Below are 23,368 nucleotides of genomic sequence, written 5' to 3'. Positions count from 1 at the left end.
TGACTTAGCCATAACCCCACAGGACTGAATTTTCATTTCATTCATAACTGCACTAAAATGTTAACAAGGGAGAAAACAGAAGGGTGGGGGCAAGAAAGGCCCATTTTCAATTAGTCATTAACTTCTGATGAAAGCCAATTTAAACAATAATGAAATGCCCTACTAATGACAAGCTTGAAATACTAAAATCCCACTTCTCCCTTTTAATAATGAAGTTGGTTTTCACCATCCTTTCTAACGGAGCTTGCTAATGGGGCAGGTATGTGATAGGATTATTGTCAGGACTTCTCATGGCCCTAGTTTTTCTGTTCTTCATCTGTGCTGGTGGAGTCCTATTGGTTACCAGAATTATACTTTGAGAAAATTAACTTAAAAAAATTTTTTTGCAACATGGAAGAACAGCAGTAACAAAAAAAGGAAAGCTGAAATACAAAAGGCAGTAAGTGTTTTTAAAAAGAACCTAAGGCACTTGATCAACAGTAAATCTAAGATTTAAAAAATAAACCTAAATATAAACATACCGGAAGAAAAGGTAAACAATGTTAAAAGGAGGAACAGATAGGGGAAAAAGGAGTCAGTTCAGTAAGAAATGAACTTCAAAAGCACTAAACAAAAACCTACATGGTACTCTGCTTAGAACACAAGCAACTGAATACAAAATACAGACACACCAATTTTCGGTCTAGTTTCACACTCAGTCTAAGAGAATAAGCTTGAAACTACCAAACACAAAGAAAACCCAAAAGGTTTCATTCCCACTCTGTTGGCAGCCCCACAGTCTCTCTCACCTTGCCCTCTCTCCTATTGGTCCACCTTCCTTGGCCCGTCTGTCTCCTTTTCCTCCCCGTGACCCTCCTCCTCCTCCCCCTGTGGGCAGGAAAACGACAGGGTATGTAATGCTCTATCATTTAGGGTGTCCAAGAGTCAAGGCACACAGTTAGATGATTAAGGATTCTGTGGTTTATCCAACAAGTCCACCTCCAGCTGTCCCAGCAACTATGTCGCCGACACTATGAAAACCCCTCCAGCTCTCTGTGGCTGAGCCAGCTTAAATCACTTGTAACCCCACTTTTTCCCACCGCCTCCCCACATGTTCATCAACTTTGTCAGCAGGAAGCAAGCAAAAGCCAGGCTGGGAAAAGGCACCTGAGAAAACAAACACACCAACAACACAGTAGAAATAATTGTTTCAACATGAACTAAGTGTTTCCATAATCACACTATTGAGACTTCAAACTAGGTGAATGAATGAACAATAGCATTACTAGACTGACAATATATTGAAAACAATTTGCTCACTCTATCTTTGAATTATGTCACAAATCAGCTACAGTCAGAAATAAATGCTATTATTAACTTGGTAGATTAAATCTTTGAAATTTTAATATTCCATCATTATTCATACATCTCTAACAATAAGACCTGACTTTTTCTTAAATGTGCCAAATAGATCATTTTACAATGTCTCTTGAATCACAGCTATAGAAATTTCAATTTGGCAAATACCTTATTAGATAATATTCCTCTTAGGAAGCTGCATTTCACAATATTTTCTTATACAGCTATTACAAAAAATAGCAACTGATGAATAGTTTCTCAGTCTTCAAAAAATAAAAAAAATAAAATAATAAAATAAAAAAAACACAGAGCCACCTGCATTTTGACTTGATTAGAAAGTTGTAGGGGATTCCAAAGAGAGGAAATGCTCAAATCCTGGAAAAATGCCTTTTCCAATTCCATGATAGGATTAAAACTCCCAATGTAAGGTGCTTTGTGTCAAAACCTATGTAAAAACACACCACCTGCTTTGGGACTCAGCACTTTTTACTAAGTACATGTACAATTTTCAAAGACTACTCATGAAGTTACTTTTACCTCCTCATGAAAAATGACTGTTCTAAACAAAAACAGCCAGCCCCTGGAGAAAGCAATTTTCTGAGCACTGCAATGCTCCGGTGAGCGAATAACAGACGCAGGCTGCCCTGGCAAGCCAGTGCAGAGAGCAGGCGGGCGAGTGGCAGGGCACGTGGCAGGGTTGGCCCCACACATAGGAACACCTGACAGTGCCCAGGGCAACCGTCTCCAGGGATGTCTGCAGCCAAAGAGCAGGGAAAAAAGGCATCCTGGAGCCTCCCAGAACCGTAGAGGAAAGAAGTGATGGTCGGCAAGGACCTGCCACCCAGAGCAGATCGATGGGCTCACTGTCCCCACTTCCGTAGAAATGTTTGGAGTCAGATAACATTCCTATGAGAGTGATCCAAGCGTCACTCTTACAGTTTTCTGAACTCTTCTACCAAGATGAAAAAACATGTTTGACTAGCTAAATAAAGCACATAAGCAACTTAAATTAACTCAGAATGGCTTAAGATCTTAAAACCAAACAAACAGCCTCACTTTGATCACACAATCTTATTTTTTTAATGATTGATGAAAATGTTAGAGACCACATATTAATGTGAGTAGTCATTTTTCATACACTAACTATGCTCCCTGGTATACTAAAAAGGGGAAGCTTGTACAAAACCATCCTGCCTACACATGTGCCGGATCATCTGCAGAAGAATCAAATCTAGATACTCAAATAAGCAATGTTCTGGAGGTGACAAAGAACCACACTTCTTGGAAAAAGTGTGCTGTCCTGGCCACAGAGCAGGATCTAATGGCCCAATAAACTCTGAATAGCTTAGGTTTTCATTCTTTTCCTCTACTTTGAACAAGATACCAAGCAATTACTTGTTAATGTGGCCCCCAAAACCCTTTTTTCTTATGACCCACTCTGATGGCCAAAAAGAAATTCTAAAATTCCAGTTGAGAAAATCATCTTACTAGGCACCTCCCAAGGGAAGTTATTTTGGGATTCTTATGTTAATGAGAAGCCATAAACCACTTTCTGAAAGAGGTTACAGACCCTATCTTGGGCTCCTCCCTGTAGACTTGATGCCCTCACCTTTAATGCAATAAGCAAATGAAACCAAAGTTTCTACTGGGTGGGTGAAATTTACATTGTTATGCTAACACCCAACCAAACCTTCCCAGCTCTGCAGGACCAGACACCAACCCTAATAACAGTCACCTCTATCCAGAAGGCAAGAAAGAGTGAAGCAGCTTTACAGGAGAGCTGTGAAACAGATTAATTCTATGCTGGCAGGTTCTTCTCCACGTGAAAATCCTACTGGAAGTTGCCAAAGGCAAACTGCCAAAGTCTCCTGAAAAGAAATGATCTCAGAGTGCTCACCTACAACAAGAAAAGGAGGAGGAAGAGAAAACAGAGGAATGAAGGAGAAAAAGGAGAAGAAAGACACCCATTCAACTTTTAAGTGAGACCACTGGCAGGAGTCCCATATAAACTCCATGCTTTATACATCAATTAAATACACTTGGCATTCAATAAATTACATCAGAGGTTGCCACAATTACCAAGGTCAGTGGGCTGAAGGAGTCCATTGTTATTTTTATTCTTATTTAAACAAAGGCATCCCTCCAAATGAACAGCCCTGGAGAATGATATCTCACAAATGTATGGCATACTCTAGCTTTGCTTTCTGGTACCAATTCCCCTCAGCTGAAACCCTAATTTAATCTCATTTTCAACACCCCAATGCATTAAGAGAAACCACCAGTTAAAAGGTTAAAAATATAATCTGGCAGTTAACACTGATGCTTCTAAATTATATGCTCCACGGAAGCAAACGTGTTTATTTTGCTGCCACACTACCTAAATCCTGCGCCTCTGGGCACAATCAAAGAAGCTGGGGATGGCGCACTACACTACACCCCCAGGGAGATGCTGCAAAACCCAAACCCGCAGAATGGAAGTGAACCAATGGAACTGCACCAACGGACATGCCTTCCCTACAATCTGCTCTGACAGAGAGCTAAGTGGCCTGTAATAGATAACTTTTATTTACAAAATTTTATTTATAGGAATAAAATCTTTTAAAAAGATTTTCATAGGATTCCTTTTTTCTAGCTTTCAAATTCACAGTGTTATTCAACGATCACTAATGTTCACAGGGATCAACAAGGCGAGCCTAAGCCATCAAAGCAAGACTCAGCAGACTCCATATACTTACTGCATTTTATCAGCATCCTCCTCAGATTGTATAAGTTTTCATCACAAGGAAAAAAAATTGTGATTATGTATGATGATGAATGTTAACTAGACTTACTGTAGTGGTCTTTTCATAATACATACAAATATCATATCATTATGTTGTACACCTGAAACTAATATAAGGTTATATGTCAATTATATTACCGGAAAAAAATCCTCTATAGAGATTTCTACTTAATCATCAGTTAATCTAAAACTTCCATTGTCCGTAAGTATGCCACGCCTGAAACATCCTGGGTAACCGAAATTCTTACTGTATAAAGCTTGGCTCAATTTTCTTAATAAGCAGAAAATTCAGCAAATTGTTAGTCTCTTTTTACCCAATTACTTCTGGTCCAGAAGAGACAAGAGTTCTAGCTTTTGGAATGTTTTCTATCAGAAAACTAAAGGCCGTTTTTGATTTAAAAATAGTCACCAGGTGTAGCTAATACATTTACAACGAAAAGTCAAAAATGTCAGCTCTTGGAGAAGTCTCACTTCAGACAGATCTTCAATAATAAATTGACTCATCAGCCACCAACATTCTACCAAAATCTCTGGGCTACCATCCCTGAACATTATTTCTCATTTTGAGAAAATATCTGCAATTTCTGTATCTTTTTTTATTCTTATTATTGAGAGCAGGTGTCCATAATATACCAGAAAGAAAAATCTACAAGGCAAAAGGAATCAGCCCAGTACTCATCATAAGACAGTCTCTTTTTATGAGTCAATCAAAACTGAATGAACAAGTTCATCAAACCAGTTTACAAAACCACAGTTCACAAATCAAATGGACTGCAGCCCCCTGCCAGCGATTTGCGCTCACACACACTGAGGACAGACCATTTCCCTCCTACTCGTTGTCAAGTCATGAGGCAGGCAGCACACGTGCTCACAGAGCCCGACTTGTGTGGGGTTGGTACTTAGAACACAGCTTTGGGGCTGCAGAGACGCCGAGAAGGACAAGGGCCTGAATTCAGAGTAGTGTATACCACCACGCCGCACTCTGCGACGTGTGCACCGTGTTTTACTACCATATTTTCCTTTCATTTGTTGTAAATCCCGTGGATAACCTGAATTTTAGACAAATCGTTCTCTCTTATGGTCCCTATAAGAACTAGAGTGGGAACAAAGAAAGAAGACAAATATTCACTGGTGAGTTCTACAGACTGCAGTCTGCGCGTGACACTGGCCTGGGGGTAGAGGGGGGAGTCAGAATAAAAGAAAAGCAGGGGAGAAAAATGGTTTGTATCCCTCTGCCGTACACAGCTCTCTCCAGCAAAAGAAACATTTTATGGCAAGATCTCTGGTTCCTTGTGATAATGATTTTTAAAAAGAAAAGAAATGAAAATAAATAAATAAATAAACAAACAAAAAAATAAAGCTGAAGTTGACTTCCAGAGTATCCCACCTGTCTTGCTTCAAATATATAACAAGCTGTACTCAATACGGTCTGATGGAAGGGAAAAGTCAACACACAAGTATATCTGTAAGGACATAAAAAAAGAACACATTGAATTCGGCTAAACAGCAAATATCACATATACATTATAAGCACAAAGCTGTCTAAAAACCTAAGGAAAGGACTTGGAAAATAGAAGATGCAGAGTGAAAAAGTGCAGACCCAGCCAGCACACGAGCACAAAAGCCCACTGTGATAAGCATCAGGAAAATATAATGGAAAGAATATTTATCTGTGGCTTCAGAGAGGAAAGATAAGACACCAGAGCAACTAATTTTGAGTAAAAATAAAGATTTATCACTGTCAAAACATGTTTGGATTTGTTGCTTTTTCTTGAAAGATTTTTAATACTACACACTAAGATCATTTAAAACTGAAATTACTGTCAGCTTCAGACCACATCCCTGTAGTCATCCACTTTAATCCCTTCTCTTTCTTAAAGTTTAAAAGGAAAATTGAAAATTTACCACCATCTCATTTCAGGGCCAAACAGACAACTGTCAATGAGCGCCCATCAATGTATGTCCTGAAAAACCATGCAACTTAAAAGATGCAAAGACGACAATGCTTTCAGGAAGCTAATTAAAGTAATATAAATAAACCAAATACCCATTTAAAAGTCAATAATCCATTCTTTAAAATCAGAGCAGGGAGCAAAGAAAGGAGTAGGAAGCCATCATATTAGAATGCTTCTATTTCCAGGGCAGCATTTCTTCATCCACTTGATAAAATACCCTTGACCACACCCATCCATCCACTCACCTACCTGCCTGCTGAGTGCTTGGTCATACACAAGGTGCTGGGACAGAGAGCAAGTGAAAGAGACCTGCCACTGGCCTGAAGGGGCTCTTGAAGAAGGGGACATTTACAAGGCACAGAGAGCCCATTAAAAATAACTGCTGCAGGCTAGAGCAAAAGGGAGGAGGAGTCAGGAAGGGCATCATGCTGGAAGTGACACCTGAACTACATCCTAGGTGAGCAGGATGTAGCAGAGGGAATGAGGTGTAAAAACCACAGTAGATGAAGAAAAGAAGAAGAAAGTTCTATGAATGCTTAATGGGGGTCGGGAGGTAGGCCCAAAGGGCAAAAAAGTAGGTTCTCTTGGGCTTGACATGGGGAGATGTGTCTTTCAAAGTGTCTTTTCCTCTAAATACCTAAGAAACTTATTTTCAGAAACCATGTCCTTAGCCACAGGCTAGTCTTTCCGAGATCTTTTGAATATCTCAGTGGATATAATAAACCTGCATTTCTTCTCTCATATACCCTGACTGAACAGATAAGAACCTTAGACATCACATGGCAATTCCTAATACTTCACCCCACCCCACCCCAAAAAACAGAATTTGTTTCGGATAAGCTATTAAAACATATCTGCTCTGATCAAGAAAAATATCTTAGGCTTATCTAGCATTAATCAAATTCTTAAAATGAAGGTCGGTTAGCTAACACTTTAAAAAGAAGCAGGACATACACTATGTATAAAATGAAGAATACAAAATATTTTTGTAGATGGACAATAACTAAGTGTATGCAGAAAAATAAAAATATTTTTAACATTTTTTTCTTTCTTCCAAAATTTCATTAATGTTCTTTATATATCAGCTTTATAGCAAAGAGCTTTCTTAATTAATTCCATATTAGCTGAATATAAATGGTTTGCTTAAAAAATTTCCATTTACAAATTTGTCAGTGGAAGAAAGCTAAGTGATTAGTGCTGACATCTAAAACTCATAAGAACCTATGACATATAACTTAAAAGTGGTTTAACCCTAGGAGAAATTGGGGTGAAATTACTACACAAGCAAAATGGAAGAGTACATGATTTATGGTAACTAACATGATGAGCCTTCAACTCAATTAAAAAAAAAAAAAAACAATTAGGTCACAGAAAAATTCACTTCGACTGAGTTTAAGGAGCCCCGCGGAGCCCATCTCCTGAGGGAGTAGAGTGCTATTGTCCACATTTGATCTGAATGGAGGTAACAGGAAAAACAGGGGCAAGCATCCTCTGACCCTTTCCGCTGGCCCGAGAGGAGCATAAAGGGAACTGTTAGCAGGCAAAGCCACCAAGCAGTGCGGAGGGGCCGGCTCCCTGCAGGGCTGTCCCCTACACCATGTCCACCATCCCAGATGGTCCACTGAGGACATCACCAGCATTTCTATTGCTATAAACACAACTTTAGAACCTAATGCCAAACACTAAGATCGTTATTAAAAGTTATTACTGACAGAGATGTAGGATTTATGCTTTGAAAAGTAGAATATGTGTAAGTTTTAGAATCTGAGACCTGGATTCAAATTCCTAAACTTCAAAATAGTTTACTAACAACCAGGCTGGATCATCGGAGTCCCTCCAATCTCCTGGCATCTCTGTTTCCCCATTTCTCTACAGGAGTGATATCACATCCTCTGAGGTCTGCTGAAATGGAGCAACTAGCACCTGGCAGGGGCTCGGTCCCCTTGCAAGCCTCTCACACTGTGCAAGGGATCCCAAGTTCTTACTGCCTCCTACTGTCGGTGAACTGCCAGGAGAATGAACATAAGGGGAAAGGAGAACCACCTTCTCTTCCGGGGCAGGATGCAGGATGTGGGCGGGCTCCCCTAGAAGCTAGAGAAGACTGCAGGCTTGCCACCATGGGTGAACTGTATTCAGCAAAATCAAGGAGCAGTTTGATTTCTTCTACAACACAGAGTCTATATGCTTAATTACCCAGAACAGTATTTCTACTAATAAACCCAAAACGTGAGCTTTGACAGTCATGGGAGGGGGTTGGGATGGGAAAATGGGCACACAGATTATTATACTGATTAAGATTTGTGTCTTTTCTCTCCCATCTGAGGAAAATGTGAGTTGTAGTTTTTTAATATTTAGAACAGTAGTACAGGGGCAGAGAACCATTATGAGACACTAATTCAATTGAAGGGCATCCTAGGGTGTGTAAACCACTCAAGTTTCACCCTTGTGTAGTTTATTACATTATCAGAACCACCTGATTGAATTAGTTCCCTGTAGTGCTTCCAAGTCTCTGCTTTTTCTCAATATAACATCTAATATTGCTTATCAAGATGCTATATTTGTCCTTTGATATTTTGCCATGCAATACCTTAGGATGTCTATTTATTAAGAACTTTTTTTTTCCCCCAGAAATCCTGGGTCTAATGCGCCTCAACACATCTGTAACCGAAAAGGTTTAACTGCCTTCACAGGAAGGCTGAAACTGTACAGCATGAAGCTATGCCAGCTTCCAGAAGGGTCTAAGTCAACAGCTCCATCAAAGCCTTCAAGTTGGCATCTGGTCTAAGTTAACACTTAAAATAAACAAATAAAAGACACTTTTCCTGGCCTGTGCTTTTTGGATTAGCTGAACCAGTGTCACTGCCAGAACAAGCTGTGTTAAGTACTGTGAGTGAGGAGACGAAGAGGAACTATGAAGGTTTTTTCCCTTAATCAATACTAACAGGAAGAGCAAGAGACAGGAAAGGAAGAATCAACATACAGTGACATTAGTATCCAGGCAAAGACAGACCTGTACTTGAGAAGACAGAACTTGAAGCCCCTTTCCCAAGCTACAAACAAAATACACATGCTAGCCTAAATTATCACCAGTAATAGCAAATGAGAAAAGAAAGATTTTAGGGGTACATGCCACAGCGCATGAGATTAGAGAGCTGTTCTGCAGGAAGAATAACTCAATGCACAGCTTCAAAATCAGAGAAATAAACTTTGAATTATTTTGCATTATAAAAGCAGGTACTTCCTTGAAGCATTAATTTAATTGTAATATAGTCCAGTAAATATGAATGCAGATGTGAGGAGAATTCATATTTTTACTCGTAGGAGATCATATATTTGATTTTTTTTTAATACACTAGGAACATTAGTGGGCCAAATAAATATGTAGGCAATTTCCCCAAAAGAGTTCAGATATGTTGTGAACATTTAAAAATTTTTTAATCTTACTAGTAACATCATTAAATGAGTAAAGGTTTGCTACTATGTTTAGTAAGAATACCCAGTATGGAAAGAATTTGGTTAAAAAATTAATAAGTGCAAAACCACACACACAGCAGAGGGATGATTTATGAACAAGGGTGTTGAAATCAGAAAGGCCTGGGTTCAAATCAGAGCTCCATCGATCCTGGACCAGTTTCTCAATAGCCATGCATGAGTGATGGTACCCATCTGCCTTGGTCAGAACATAAGGAGGCCAAGCATGAGCAGCACTCTGCACAGGACCTGACTAGGAGAAAGCACTCTTAGTCAGCCTCAGAAAGCACTAAGACATTATCTCTGTGCACCTACCCAAAGAAAGAAAGAGCCAGGCCACCAAGTAGCAACAGCCTAGCCAGAATTTCCTCATTCTTGGGGTGGGGCGGGGGGCGGGGGGGGCTCAGATCCTGATGCTCCCTCTTTAATGATGATTTTTTTAACTGTGCGCTTCTAATCTAACCAGGGATCTGCACTTCAATTCAAAAGGAGCAGAGAGCCCTGAAGATGAGGCAGAGGTTACATGGGAGTAATGGGCAGACAGGGAAAGCAAACAGGACAGTGAGCAGAGACCCTGAGCCAGAGACAGCTGAGACCCTGGGCTACCATAACAGCCTGTAGGAGGAACACCCAGTTATTTCTCCACAAGGGTGGCTCACGAATGGTCTTCACACAGCCTCCATGGAGGCTGGGGAAGGAGGGCCAGGGGGCTGCAGATCCTCTCTGTTGGTGGGCAATGCACATGGGACACCATCACTTGGTCATTCAGGGGAACCAAGGTTCCAGAGGGCAGCTGGCTGAGAGCATAAAGGTTCTTTGATTCTTGGTTGCTCTGCCGGGTGGGGTTTGACCCCAAAACAGTCACAGGTTCCAGCACAAGCTTCCAAACCACACTCCTGAGTGAAAGAATGATAGCTTTATCCCTCCATGACCATCTCTCAGGGGAAGGCTAGGGCCAGCATGAGCTACTGTCCCATGCAGAGGATGGGGGGCAGAGGAGGAAATGAATGACAGAAAACACAGACCCTTTTGGAGATTTCAAATAAGTTCTGTCCTGAGAATGAGTTAACTCACCTTCTCAGAAAGCTGAAACTGGGCCGGCTACCTCCACTAGAAGAACCGATATAAGTGAGCTTTTCATCCTATTATTTCTGCTCCCAACTGCAGTGCTGAAACATTCTTCTGGCCCATTCACTGTCCTAAACCTGCAAGATGCTGGTCTAGATGGCCTGCTGTACTCAAATCTGTTAGATGTATTATTTCATGTCAGGTGGCCTTTAAAGGACTGAAAACCTGTGTCACATATTAGCCATCCTTGATGAAAGCTCCTTATGTACGAGTCTACCAGACGCATGGTTCTCAGCTAAGCTAGGCCATTCTTCAACTGCAGTGCCTCAAAGAATCTCAGGAGATAATATTGATTATGGAGATTAACAAGTGCAAAGAAACTCACAGATGACTTACACCTGATAAAGTTATTCCACAAATGCTTCTGTTAGCTAAAATTTTCAGATCATATAGTACTTAATATTTGGAATAACTCACCTAAAAGGCTAAAATTATGCTTATTAATATAATTGATAACCTGAACAAAACAAAACCACTCAACAAAAACCCGGTGAATTCTTTTGTATTAGTCTGTCCGCTCTGACAACTGAACCACAGGCAGATACAGTGCTGGGTGTCTGACTTGTCTATTGCTGTGTAACCAACCATCCCAACATAGCAGCTTAAAACAAGTGGCACTCACAGTTCTTCAATTTGTCAGAAACAGCTCACCTCTGCTCAATTGGCTCAAGGATCCAAGATGACTTCTCTCACATGTCTGCGGCCTCCACCGGACTGCCTAGGGCTTGGCTGGGTCTCCTCTACTTTTGTAACCTCTCACCCACCACAACCATTCTCTCCAGCAGGAGAGTCAGGCTTCTTTTCATGGCAACTGTCTTCTCAGAGGGTGTTATGACATAAATTTATATATTGAAGTTCTAATGCTCAGTATACCACAAAATGTATTTGGAGACAGGATCTCAAAAAAGGTAATTAAAGTTAACTTAGGTCCTATGGGTGGGCCCTAATCCAATGTGACTAGTGTCCTAACAAGAAAATGAAGGGCCACCAGGGCTGGACACAGACAGAGGAAAAACAGAACAAAACAAAACATGTGAAAACACAGCAAGAACAGCCATCTGCAAGCCAAGCAGAGAGGCCTCAGGAGAAACCAAACCTGCTGACACCTTGATCTTGGACGTTTACCCTCAAAAACTGTAAGAAAAGTAATTTCTGTTCTTTAAGCCACCTGGTCTGTAGTGTTTTGTTATGGCAGTTGTAGTAAACTAATACAGAGAACAAAAACAGAAGCTACAACACCCTGTAAGACAACATCAGAAGTCACAAAACTTCGCTTCCTTTATACAGACTGGTCAAAGCAAATCACAAAACTAGCCCAGATTCAAGAGGAGGGGAATTTCCTTCTTATGGGAAGTCCAGCCCACATATTTAAGGAACTACTGCTGACTGTATTTGAAGATAGCAGGGGAAGAATGTGGGATCAAGTCAAAACCCAGAGTTCTCTTATTTGGTCTCCAATCTGGCTGCAAGACCAACTAGGAAAGCTGAGTAATGTCCACCTCAATAACATGGCCATTGGGTACAATCCTTTCATTAGACAGTTTATAGGGTTAAACAACTGAAAGCTTATTAAGTGAAAATAGTTCAAATATGTGAAAAACTATGTTGAGAAGCATAAACTACTAACAAACACATCAAGGAAAAATACAGATTCTATCCTGAACCCAAACTATGATACGATGCAATCTCCTGTATGACAGCAAGAATCCAGTCTGCCTAATTTTTTGGTGTGAAGCATACTACTTTGTGTCTAGAATCCTTGTGCAGATAAGGTAATCAATCAAGTGCTCGAGAAAACTCTAATTGCATCACAAGTTCCATGTTCCATGACTGTGTCACAGGAAGCACAAGAAGGCCAGGCATGGGTGGGAAAGGAAGAGGGACTTCTGAGGCTCCTTGGAGGCACTGGGTAACAGGAAAGAACAATCTTATACCAAAAGCCTAGAGGCCAAACACGCAACTGCCTGCTTTGGTTGGATTCTATTAAACCAGCATAAATTAGAATGTAAGTACAAAGCTTGAAATAATGCTTCTTATCCTGAAGACAGATTCTGCACAAGCAGAAAAGCAGGAACAGAGTTAAGTGTTTGAGAGTGAGAAGCATTATGTGGATGGCTAGAAATAAAACCTCAATAGAGAATGACTTGCAATAGTCTTAAAACCTGCTACTGAAAATACCCCCGATGCATATTTATTAGGTTTGTCATCCAAGAGGCTTGTATTCCATAGCATTTCCAGCCATCATTAACAGGCACTAATGACCACAGCCTTTCAACGCCACGGTGGTGCACTGCAATGCAGCTCAGAGCAGCTGGCGGAATCAGAACAGATGGCCTGCTTCCCTTCAAGGCAGAACTTTCTGCAGGTGACAAAATGACTGTTAGGTGACTGACAAAAAGAAAAATAAACAAAGGCTGAAACTGGAGTATCTGATGTCAGTAAAGTAGGCGGTTAGTACTGCAGGGAGCCTTTAACTCAGGCCCTTACGGTTTGGGAGGATTGTTTAGAAAGCCACAGCAGTGCTACAGAATCTGCGTTCCTTTCAATTCGAGAACCGTTCACTGAGCCCCAGAGACACCTCAGAGCTGAGTGGGGCACACTGGAGTGTGTCACAGAAACCCATTCCTTCAAGACACTCGGAGAGTACCCACCATAAAGGTGTGGTCCGCACTTTAAGGGGGGCGGAAGTCAGAGTTCCTACCCTCAAAGGGAAGCCCAGACAGTTTCAATGAGCTCTATTGCAATGCAAGTACCACTCTGGGCAAGCAGCACAGTAGACTGAACCCAGTTTGTGTCTAGGAACATTAAATAATTGTCCTTATATTTGTTCACACTTCTCTTTTCCCTTTGGTAAACTGTGTACATACTTTACCACCTTAACTAATGGAAAGCTAGGAATCCTCTGGCTGTAGGAGCAAAACCCACGCAGGGTAGCTTAAACATAAGAAAGTAAATAAAAACTGGAAAAGGTGGGCACTTTCAGAGGACACAGGACTATTTTCTCAGAAAAGCTTTTCCTGATTATTCTGTCTACAATGATCCCGCCACTACCTTATCTGTAGCACTTTACCCCAACAGTTCCCACTCCTGTCCACCCTATCACCTATTTCCCCCCTTGTCCTGCTTTACTTTCCTCATAGCACTCTCTGAGATTAAACATTTTATCTACCCTTTTGCTGGCTGAATTGCCACCAACCATGCAGGTCGGGTCATAGTCTATCTCATTTGCTGCTGTGTATGGCCCAGTGCCTAGGGCAGTGCTGGTCCTCAGTCAGTACCTTTGAGTCATTGAATGAATGAATGACCGACTACACAGAACTCCAGGCAGGGGATGCGACAAGGTCTTCCGAGGGACTAGAACCAGAAACCGGAACCAGGACAGCTGCCTGCTAGCTCACACTGCATTCTCTCTGCCTGTCTCTGGGGCCCCAGCCTCATCAGCTTCTCTCTCCACTTGCCGCTGCATCCCTCTTTACTTTCCCCACTCCCATTTCAGAGCTGAAAACCAGCTACAGTCTCTCACACCCTTAGGATAAAATCCATAATCCTTCCAATAACTTACAAGCCTTTCATAACCTGCTCTCCCATTCTCACTCTCTCAGTATTTCATTCAACCACTCTTTTCCCTGGTTCTCGTGAGGAGCAATTGGAGCACTCACCCCTGGGTCTCAGAATACAGTGTTTCCCCTTCCTCATCTCTCTTTGCCTCTCACCTCCACTGGCCATCCTCTTCCTGGCACAGGGTGAGATGCCTGTTAATGCTCTAAGTTGCTATCTCCCTAACTGGACTATAGGCTCCGCAGAAAAGGACCAGCCCTGCCCTGCTCATCACTGCATCTGGGCAGAGCATGGAGACACTCAAATATTTCTGGAATAAATAAACGAACTGTATATGGGTAATGACTGTTCACTAAGGGTCTGTGACAAGAACAGGATAGCAATTCACAAGGGACAGGAATGTGTCTGCCTTGTCTAGCTGTATTCTCTGTGTGGAAGAGCAGACACCCTAAAAATATTTGTTGAATGAATAAATTACTGGCTTGCCTAATGTAACTCCACCCCTTTTTCTCCCACTTGAGAAAACATACCAGAATGCAAGTGAATAAAAAAAAAAAATGACAGTATTAAAGGGACATCTTTGAATCATTTGAAAGATCCACACTTTATTACTTGTCATAAAGTACTGGCCACATACCTCAAGCTTGATCATATGAGGCAGTTGAGATACTGGTTGAAAATAGTTGATTTAGACAAAACTAAGAAATATGAAACATTTTCTGCTCTCATTATTTTATTTTCCAAAAGATGAAGGTGACAATAAGTCCAGCAAGAACTAATAACAAATCATTCTTACCCTCACTTTTCCTTTTATGAAACAATTCTGCACACCCCAGGAAAAACCTTTAATTAAATGGAAAGAAGTTAAAAATACCTTTTTCTCCCACACCAGTGAAGTCAACAGATTGCTGTGGTCTCCATTCAAAAGCCAGTCTACAGCCCCACACGTTTGCTTCAGAGAGGCCACCATTGATCCCTGCACAGCAGATACAAAACCACTGCCCAGATGTGGCAATATTAGTCTGCCCCAAATATAGCAACTAGCATGTTTTAAGGTTGGTGGGGGGGCAGGGTTCTGGGTACGTGCTTTATCTTTTGCATAAAACATGTCTGGTAAAATTGCTGGGACCTGAATCAACCTGGTTTTATTTTTGTTTACATAAAACATCCTCAAATATTGATCACATGATGAAATGCAACCAAAAATGAATAGTCCTAATGAAGGCTTCAGTCTTGGTGTGTTTAGAGAGAGAAATAAATAAATCTGAGCAAGCCAGACGAGAAGCCATACAGACAGCCACATACCCCAAACAAGGCTAAAGTTAGTAAAGGAATATATAGCAACCCAAAGCCAATAACATCATGACCCTTAATAGCCTACAGAATTAGACACTCCGTCCACACCAACAGATCTGAGCTCTTCAAATCAACCCACATACCAAGTGACAATGAATGACAGTAAAGATTTTGCTTTATAAAAGACGAAAGAAAGAAAGAAAGAAAGAAAGAAAGAAAGAAAGAAAGAAAGAAAGAAAGAAAGAAAGAAAGAAAGAAAGAGAAAGAAAGAAAGAAAGGAAGGAAGGAAGGAAGGAAGGAAGGGAGGAAGGAAGGAAGGAAGGAAGGAAGGAAGAAAGAAAGAAAGAAAGAAAGAAAGTTAGTTCAAGGGCCTTTAGTCTATGAAGTATACTAGTGTCTGATGTCTTTGGGCCCAAATTAGAGAGGAGGGTGAGAAAAGGGAAAGTGTTAGGGTATATTTTAAGGTTTCTTATTACTGCCAAGGGGAGGGGGAGTCAAGGCAAAGTGCCAAAGTGAAAACAAAAACAGCATCTAGAAATAAGGAGCTGCTTGTTTAAAAAATAAAGACCATAAACTTTTTAAGCAATGGTCCTCTGTCTTATTTGATAGAACACTATACCATCCAAAGGGAAAAAAGTAGGTACTTCCTGAGCTTCATCTAGACCTTGGTCAGTTTCCACTAAAATATTTCATTTTCAGACATATGTATAAGCCTTCATTTTCGAGGTTTTAACCTGTTTTTGTCCCAAGGATCCCATTAGCATTCTGGGAAAGCCTGCTGAGAAACATGTTTTTAAGGGCATAAAGTAAAATACAAAGGATTACAAGTAAAGTCAACTACATTTAGTTATGAAGATAGTTTTAAATCGTGACACATTAGTAAGTGCAGTCTGTATATATGCAGTAACTAACAAATCTAGCAGTAAGTCTGTTTGTTGTCTATTCTCACAATTGAGTGAAATGCTAAATCTCAGTCTGAGTTATAGTGAAAACAAGAGATGCAATTTTTCTCCTAAGTTCAAGGACTCCCTGGATTGCATCTGTGGACCCTAGATGAAAAACCCTTGGTTGAAAGAGCCAATAAAAATCCATTTGTGAAACATCAAATGAAAAGTAAAGCCTTGCAAGATATACTATCCATTCAACTGTGAGGTTAGAGAAACTAAGAGTATAAGCAATATTTTCCCAAAAACCATGATGGGCCATTAGTCAGCAAGAGAGCTGTATGCTTCAAATTGAATCCAGAAAGGGATTCAGCTCCCATAACGCAAGTTACAAAAAAAAAAAAAAAAAAAAAAAAAAAAAAAAAAAAACACCTGAAGCTTTGAGGAACTGACAGCAGTGAAGTGAAAAAGCAGTGACCTGGCAGTGTAGTGCTCAGCTCAGCTATGAACTTAAAAAAGTCTCCTTCCTTCCTGGAGCCTCAGTTTCTTCATCAGTAAAATAAAAGGGCTGAACATGTACTGGGACTTCTTTGGCTCCTTCAAGCTCTAAAATTCTATCTGATTATCTCTTCCTTATGCTAGCTATTTCAACCTACTTAGCTTAATTTCAAAACATCATTGCCTTTCTTAAACTTGGAACAGAAAAGTTTTACCAAAGTTAAATGCCCTCATGTACAGCCTAACACCAATGGGACAAATATATGTATGCCACTGTCATTGTTTTAAATAACCTGTTTTGCACATACCTACTTCATAAAAAGCAGTCACAGTATTGGTCTTTTCTGCTATTTAAACAGAGTTCTCATTCAAATTCTAGCAACATCAGCTCAAGAATATACAATATCAACACAAGCCAGGGTACCTAGAATACATTAATTATACATTTTCCACGTTTCAGCCAATTAACAGTATTTCAGGGTACAGACCAGGAAGGCCCTTGATGACTACCTAATTAGCGCTAAAAACACAGAGACAGTGAGGGACTAAGCCAAAATCACAAAGCCAGTCTACAAGAAAGCAGGAATAAAATCCAGGTCTGTACCTTCATGTTCTCTCCACCACACCAACTGCCTCTCAAATCCTGCCACACTTCCCCAACTTTAAACCTGTACTCAGGTTTAAAATAAACTGTGAAAAAGACCTCACAGACCAACATTTTTTTCTACCTTCAATGTCATGAGCACAACAAAAAGTTGCAGATATGATAAATTCACCGGTTGGAGTCATGAAATAATTCAATTCCATTTACCTGCCAAGAAAGTGATGACCCTACTAAAATCTTAAATACCTGGAAATACCCTTAATACTGTGTAACACATGAAAAAACGCCTAAGTATTTCTACATGGACACAGATATATACATATATAGCTTCTCATATATACATATATACACACGCACAGAGACATATACAGTACACACACAATTCCTGTCTGTGCTCCAGGATTTCTCAGTGACATTTTACTATAAAATTTAAAGGAGAACTGGAAAGGACAATCACACAACAGTTTCAAAAAAAAAAAGGAGAAAGCTTTGTATTTTACAAAAGCTTCTATCAATATTGGGCACTTTTTAAAATTTTTATTGTATTTTTTCCATTACCATTTAGTCCCCTTAGACCCCCTTCCTTTTTCCTCAATATTGAGCATTTTTAGATCTCAAGATTAATTTTATTGGTAAGAAAATCTACAAATTATCTGTTTATCAATATTTTATGTCCTAGATGATCAGGCATGCAAAGCTGATATTACTTATTGTTATTGCTGTTTTAAGAGGGAAGATACTATCTCAAGTCCTAAGGATGGAATATGAATTAAGGGTCTTTTTAAAGCCTACCTGCTTTCTCCTATTCCCCCACCATTATTTGATGCATTCGATATTGCCAGAGACTCAAAAACCTACTCTCAAAAAAGAACAGAAAAATACCACAATTCTTCTTAAGTACTCAAAAACCAAACTAGCATCTTCTTAGCAGTCTGGTCTCAACTCATGTTTCACTTCCTCAGAGACTTGCCCTGACCTCCTAAAGAAAACACCTGCCTAGAGCAGACATTCCCTGAGTTAACCCACTTCTGCTGAACACTTGGCAACACCTGAAATTGTCATTTATTATTCATTTGTTTACATGTTTCTCTCTGTTTATGCCTCCCACATCACACTATAATGAAAGCTCCTTGTTCCCTGCTGGTCCTCAACGCCTACACAGTGCTGGCACATAGTAGGTGCACATGTGACTGCTGAGTGTTCGTTGAGTGCCAACTCTGTCATACTCAGTGTCTCCTGGAAAAGCATTAGAGAACATGCAATTGGCCGTGTGTTTACCTAGCCTACTTTACAGTAAGCCTATGATACCAGGACAATCTAGGGTATAAAACCTTTCTAGGGCATTTTAAAGCTAGCTCTGAACCCAACACCTCTCCAGGCCCATTCACACATGGCTTTTCTGAAACATTTTAACAATGATTTCCTCAAAAGGAAATAATGAGATCAAGTTCTGGCATATGTTAATCTTTCCTGCCAGGATCACAATGTTAAACATACTTTGCAGCCAGCCACACAAACAGAACCAAACTCCACAAAATTAGCTTGGGCTGAGGTTACATAAGAGAAGCTAAACCCTAGTTTGGGGGGCGGGGGGGTTTCCTGTCATCCCTACCTCCTTCCAGTGAACCCTAACATCTGTCTTTTAAGCGCAACTAGATGCAGATGAGAAAAACGTTTATTGTCACATAGCTTCAAAATAGGCAATGAGATTTCCAATAACACGGCACTTACCACTGTAGCAACAAAGTGAGGAGGACTAGACAACTGGGAGCTGTACTGTGTCTGGAAGCTTCTCTTAAAAACACTTGTATAAAATTATTTTTAAGTCGGCACTTACTTCAAGGTACTCAGTTATCAAAACACTTTCTTCAGAGTTCTGAGGTTTCCCACACTCATGATTTCTCACATGGACGCTAAACCTACCTATCAGCACTCATGATGTTCTCAATACACGTCTTGCAACAGAGAAGGACAAAAGCGCGGGTTCCCGGGAGTGACACAGCCAAGGGAAAATAATCTTTTCTCCTCCAGTACTAAACCCAAGTTGCTCTTTCTCCCGAGTTTCCTGCACTTCCCCCTCCCCACGCCGTTCTCCTTTCACTGCCCAATTTTACCAGCTTTAATCCGGCGAAGCCTCCCTCCCGGCTTATTAAGGGTAAACAATAGAAATGTCACAAGGAAACTCGGTAAGTAGATGAAGTCTCTAATTGCTGCCGTTTAACGATTGCGGATAATTACTATCTTCAAAATGTGGTTTCCACAAGCGAAGAGGGAGCCAGGAAGGGCGCCGAGGCTGGCGAGCTCCTCGCCGCCGGGAGGACATCTGCGAGGCCGCGGCCCGGGGTGGAGGGACAGAGTGGGTGCGGCCGGAGCCGCTGCGTCCCTGCCGCTCCAGGACGCGCACGGCGCAGAGAACCGAGGGCCTGCTGGCCCGCCCGGGTCAGGGACAGTTCACTGCCCGAGGGCTGCGGCTGCCTGCCGCGGCCACCATAACAATATGCTACGCGCTACCCGCGGACGCCCACCCCCGGGCTCACAGGGAGCTGGGATAGAGGGCCCCTCGGGGCCGGGCCTCGCGAGCCTCCCAGCTCCGCCAGTCGAGGGGTCTCCTGCCACACAGCGAAGTGCCTGCGACGGTGGCGCCTCAGCCCCGGCCCCTACCGACCCTCCGGGGCCCAGCACGCTCCGGGAAGTCGAATCCCTGCCCCTGCGATAACACCAAGGACTTCGTCCCCGAGTACTGAGCCCCGCGGAGCGTGGGGTAGCCCCAGTGCCCGTTGCCGCCTCCCGGGACCGGCCCCACTCCTCCACTTCCTCCCCCGCCGTCCTCCGTGCGGATAGCGCATCCCAGCTCCCGCCTCAGCGCCCGCTGTCCCAGCCTTCCGAGCTGCTCCAGCCGTTCCCAACGCCCTGGTGGTCCCCAAAGAGTGCCCGAGCCACCCCGCTGGCACCGCTTCGGGATGCGGGCGCGGGCCAGCTACCCAGCCCGGAGCGCTCGCCGCCCGCCCCCAAGCTTCCCGAGGTCGGGGATGCCCGGACTCACCCCAATACCACCAGCTCCCCATATTTCACCGGCTCCTTATTGGGGGCGCAGTGCTCCTCCTGGTCGGGGGAAAACATGGAGCCCCGCTCGGCGGCCGCCGCCGCCGCCTCCGCCGCGATCCCCGCTGAGTCCGCGCCGCCGCTACAATCCCATCCCGAGAAGGGGGTGAGCGCGCCGGGGAAGGGCACGGCGGCGAAGGGGGCGCGGGGCGGCCAGTCCCGAGGCTGCTCCGTCGTGGCTGTGCGGCTGCCCCGCCGGGTTCCCTGGAGCTCCGCGAGCCGCGGCCGCCCCGAGCCAGACTAGACAACAAATGGGACTAAGCAGCAGGGGACCTGCTCGCGCCCAGCGTCGCCGCCGCCGCCGCCGCCGAAGCCCCGCGGGAGGGAGGAAGGGAACAGAATAGGGAGGGAAGGGCGGGAGCAGCGCGCGGGGGAGGGGCGGGGGCAGGACCGTGGAGCCGCCCCGCCGCGCGCAGGCAGGTGGGAGCCGCTCCGCCCCCGCCGAGGGTCCGCAACCCTGGACCCGCACGGCGCTCCCTCCCACTGTGCGTGGGGCCTCCCGCGCCCACTCCCCGCCTTCCCCCGGCGGCTCTGAGGTGGATCGGCCCCCATGTTATGTAAACATAGAGTAAAGGGAAAGGAAGTTCTTAAAGGAGCAGCTCTATTTTTTCCCCCCTCGCTCCCTTTCTTAAACTCACAGCACTGGATCTTCAGCCCTCGCCGAGTTTTCCGCCGCTAAAGGCTGCGCGGGATCTCAAAATCGCAGCGGTCCAGGTTCATAGGTAGCCTAGTTTCCCAGGTTTAAATGTAAATAAGGAACTTTCTCTCGCGGGTATAAGAGCATTTGTTTTCCTGGTGTCACTATGTTGCGGCATACATCTAGAGGTGTCGCACACACGCACCTGCGTGCCTCCTCTTCCAAAATCAAGTCCTTCAAAGCTTGAAGACGTCTAGAAATTGAAAAGGCTTTGCCAACTGGTGCTGGACTAGAGGGAGTTTTGAAGGGACTTGAAGCACCCTGCCACTGTACAGGATGTAGGTAACCCGGTTCGTCGTCAGCAGATTTCCACATGGTTTACAAAAAAAAAAAAAAAAAGTTTTTTTTTTCTTAAATCCATGTTCTATCCACTTTCCCCCAATTCCTTAAGGAATTCACCTAAAGGAAATTACCTGGGTGAACTTTTTAGTGAATGTAAATGTTCCTTTATTGAGCATGAGACCTTCACCCATTATCCTTTATAAGATTATAAAGGGTCTTAAGTCTGAGAGGGGGGAATTGTTATTTTTTATCGTTATAAAAAATTAATTAATTTCAAAAAAAGAATAATATAGGAAAGGGTGAAGCCAAGGAACTTACATGCACGACCCATGCACGACCCATGGACATGAACTAAGGGGGATGGATTTGCTGGGGGAAGTGGGGTACTGGGCAGAGGGGAACAAAGGGGAAAAAATTGGAATTATTGTAACAACATAATCAATAAAATATACTTTAAAAAATAAATAAATGTTCCTTTATTACCATAATTTAGTCAATGTACTATGCTTGCTTTTTATACTCTTCTAATAGTTACAGCTACAGCTTTAAAATATTTTAGAGTATAATAGGTTTACTGACTGCTGTCTTCATCATGCAGGATTTTATTATTAACCATTTATTAAGCATTCACAACATCCTAGAAACTCTATGTATTATTGCCAGTCACTGCCTCTCAAGACTATTAAATATTTAAAGAAATAAATACTGCAAAAGCTACCATATGTAAAACAGTGACTGGTTGGCTATGATCCTAAGAAAGGGCTGGGAAGGAAATAATTGCATCTGTAACCTTCCATCCCACGTTCTAACGTTCTCTGACAGGTGATTAATGTAGTGACATGATGCTTCAGGAAGTTGAGGCTTTAGAAATAAATTATTCCAAAGTTACTAAAACTACAGTGGTAAGCCCAAACAAAACCAAACAATTTTAAAGAATTAACTTATTTCAGCTAAGTAAAGAAATTCTATCCTTCAACTGAATACAGCTGTTCTGCAAATTTTACCTATTCTCTATATCTTTATACTTATTCTGTTATAGTTTTAATCAACAATCCTTCCTTAAAGGGTTGAATTCTTTCCCATGACCAGTGCCCTGGTGTGAATTTCTGCCTGAATTTCTGCTTGATTAATGCTGTCTTCCTCTATCTACTCTATGTTCTGCATACTATATAGATGTATGAATAGAAAATATCTGTCAGAATCATGTCACAATTATGCAACCCCCATTATTATAGTACCTGGCTCTGTCATTCTAACTTCCCTAGGCTTGGTCTGTTGTTGCTACTGCTCTCTAGGCTACAATTACTTTCTCCCTCCTTCTCTCTTGGCATGCTGTGCTTTTGTGCATTGCATTACACTGTTCTGGCTCCATTTCTTCCTCACTGTGCTCTGCATCTGCTCTTAGGAGGATGGAAACAAATATTTATTAGCCTCCTACTAAGTTCCAAACACTAGGCTATGAGATTCCCTTAAGATGTCCTTTTTAAGGCCCTCTGTTCTATCTGTCCACGGCGGCCCTGACTTCCAGGGGGTGCATCTCTTTCTACTTTCCTAGCATGCCTTTGAGCATGTTTGTAGTGCTTAATCAAGACTGCCTTTATCAGAGTTACTTACAGGAAGTGACTGAGTTTTGTATCAATGGATTCTTTTTATCCTAGACAGCTCAGGGCTGATCCACCAGTTTTTGTAAATCACTCTGAGCTATGAAAACCTCAAGAATGTGTACAGGGGCCAGGAATGGAAATGCAGATGGGCAAATGGGCTGAGTGAGGA

General features: G+C 42.4%; 1 protein-coding gene across 1 annotated transcript in view; it reads right to left on the bottom strand.

Moving 5' to 3' along the window:
• PELI2 (pellino E3 ubiquitin protein ligase family member 2) overlaps window positions 1–21,001 on the bottom strand; it is a 159,499-nt gene extending 138,498 nt beyond the window's left edge. Inside the window, exon 1 of the mRNA XM_090272055.1 lies at window positions 20,558–21,001. Coding sequence (XP_090128181.1) covers window positions 20,558–20,634 — 77 coding nt within the window. The 5' untranslated portion in view covers window positions 20,635–21,001. The remainder of the gene's footprint in view (window positions 1–20,557) is intronic.
• Window positions 21,002–23,368: the final 2,367 nt, after the last annotated feature.

This window comes from Furipterus horrens, unplaced genomic scaffold (genome assembly GCF_987537825.1).
Source record: "Furipterus horrens unplaced genomic scaffold, mFurHor1.1.pri manual_scaffold_3, whole genome shotgun sequence".
In the NCBI taxonomy this organism is placed as follows: Eukaryota; Metazoa; Chordata; class Mammalia; order Chiroptera; family Furipteridae; genus Furipterus; species Furipterus horrens.
The sequence above is the reverse complement of the archived record's forward strand: the minus strand, read 5'-3'. Positions and strand labels throughout refer to the sequence as shown.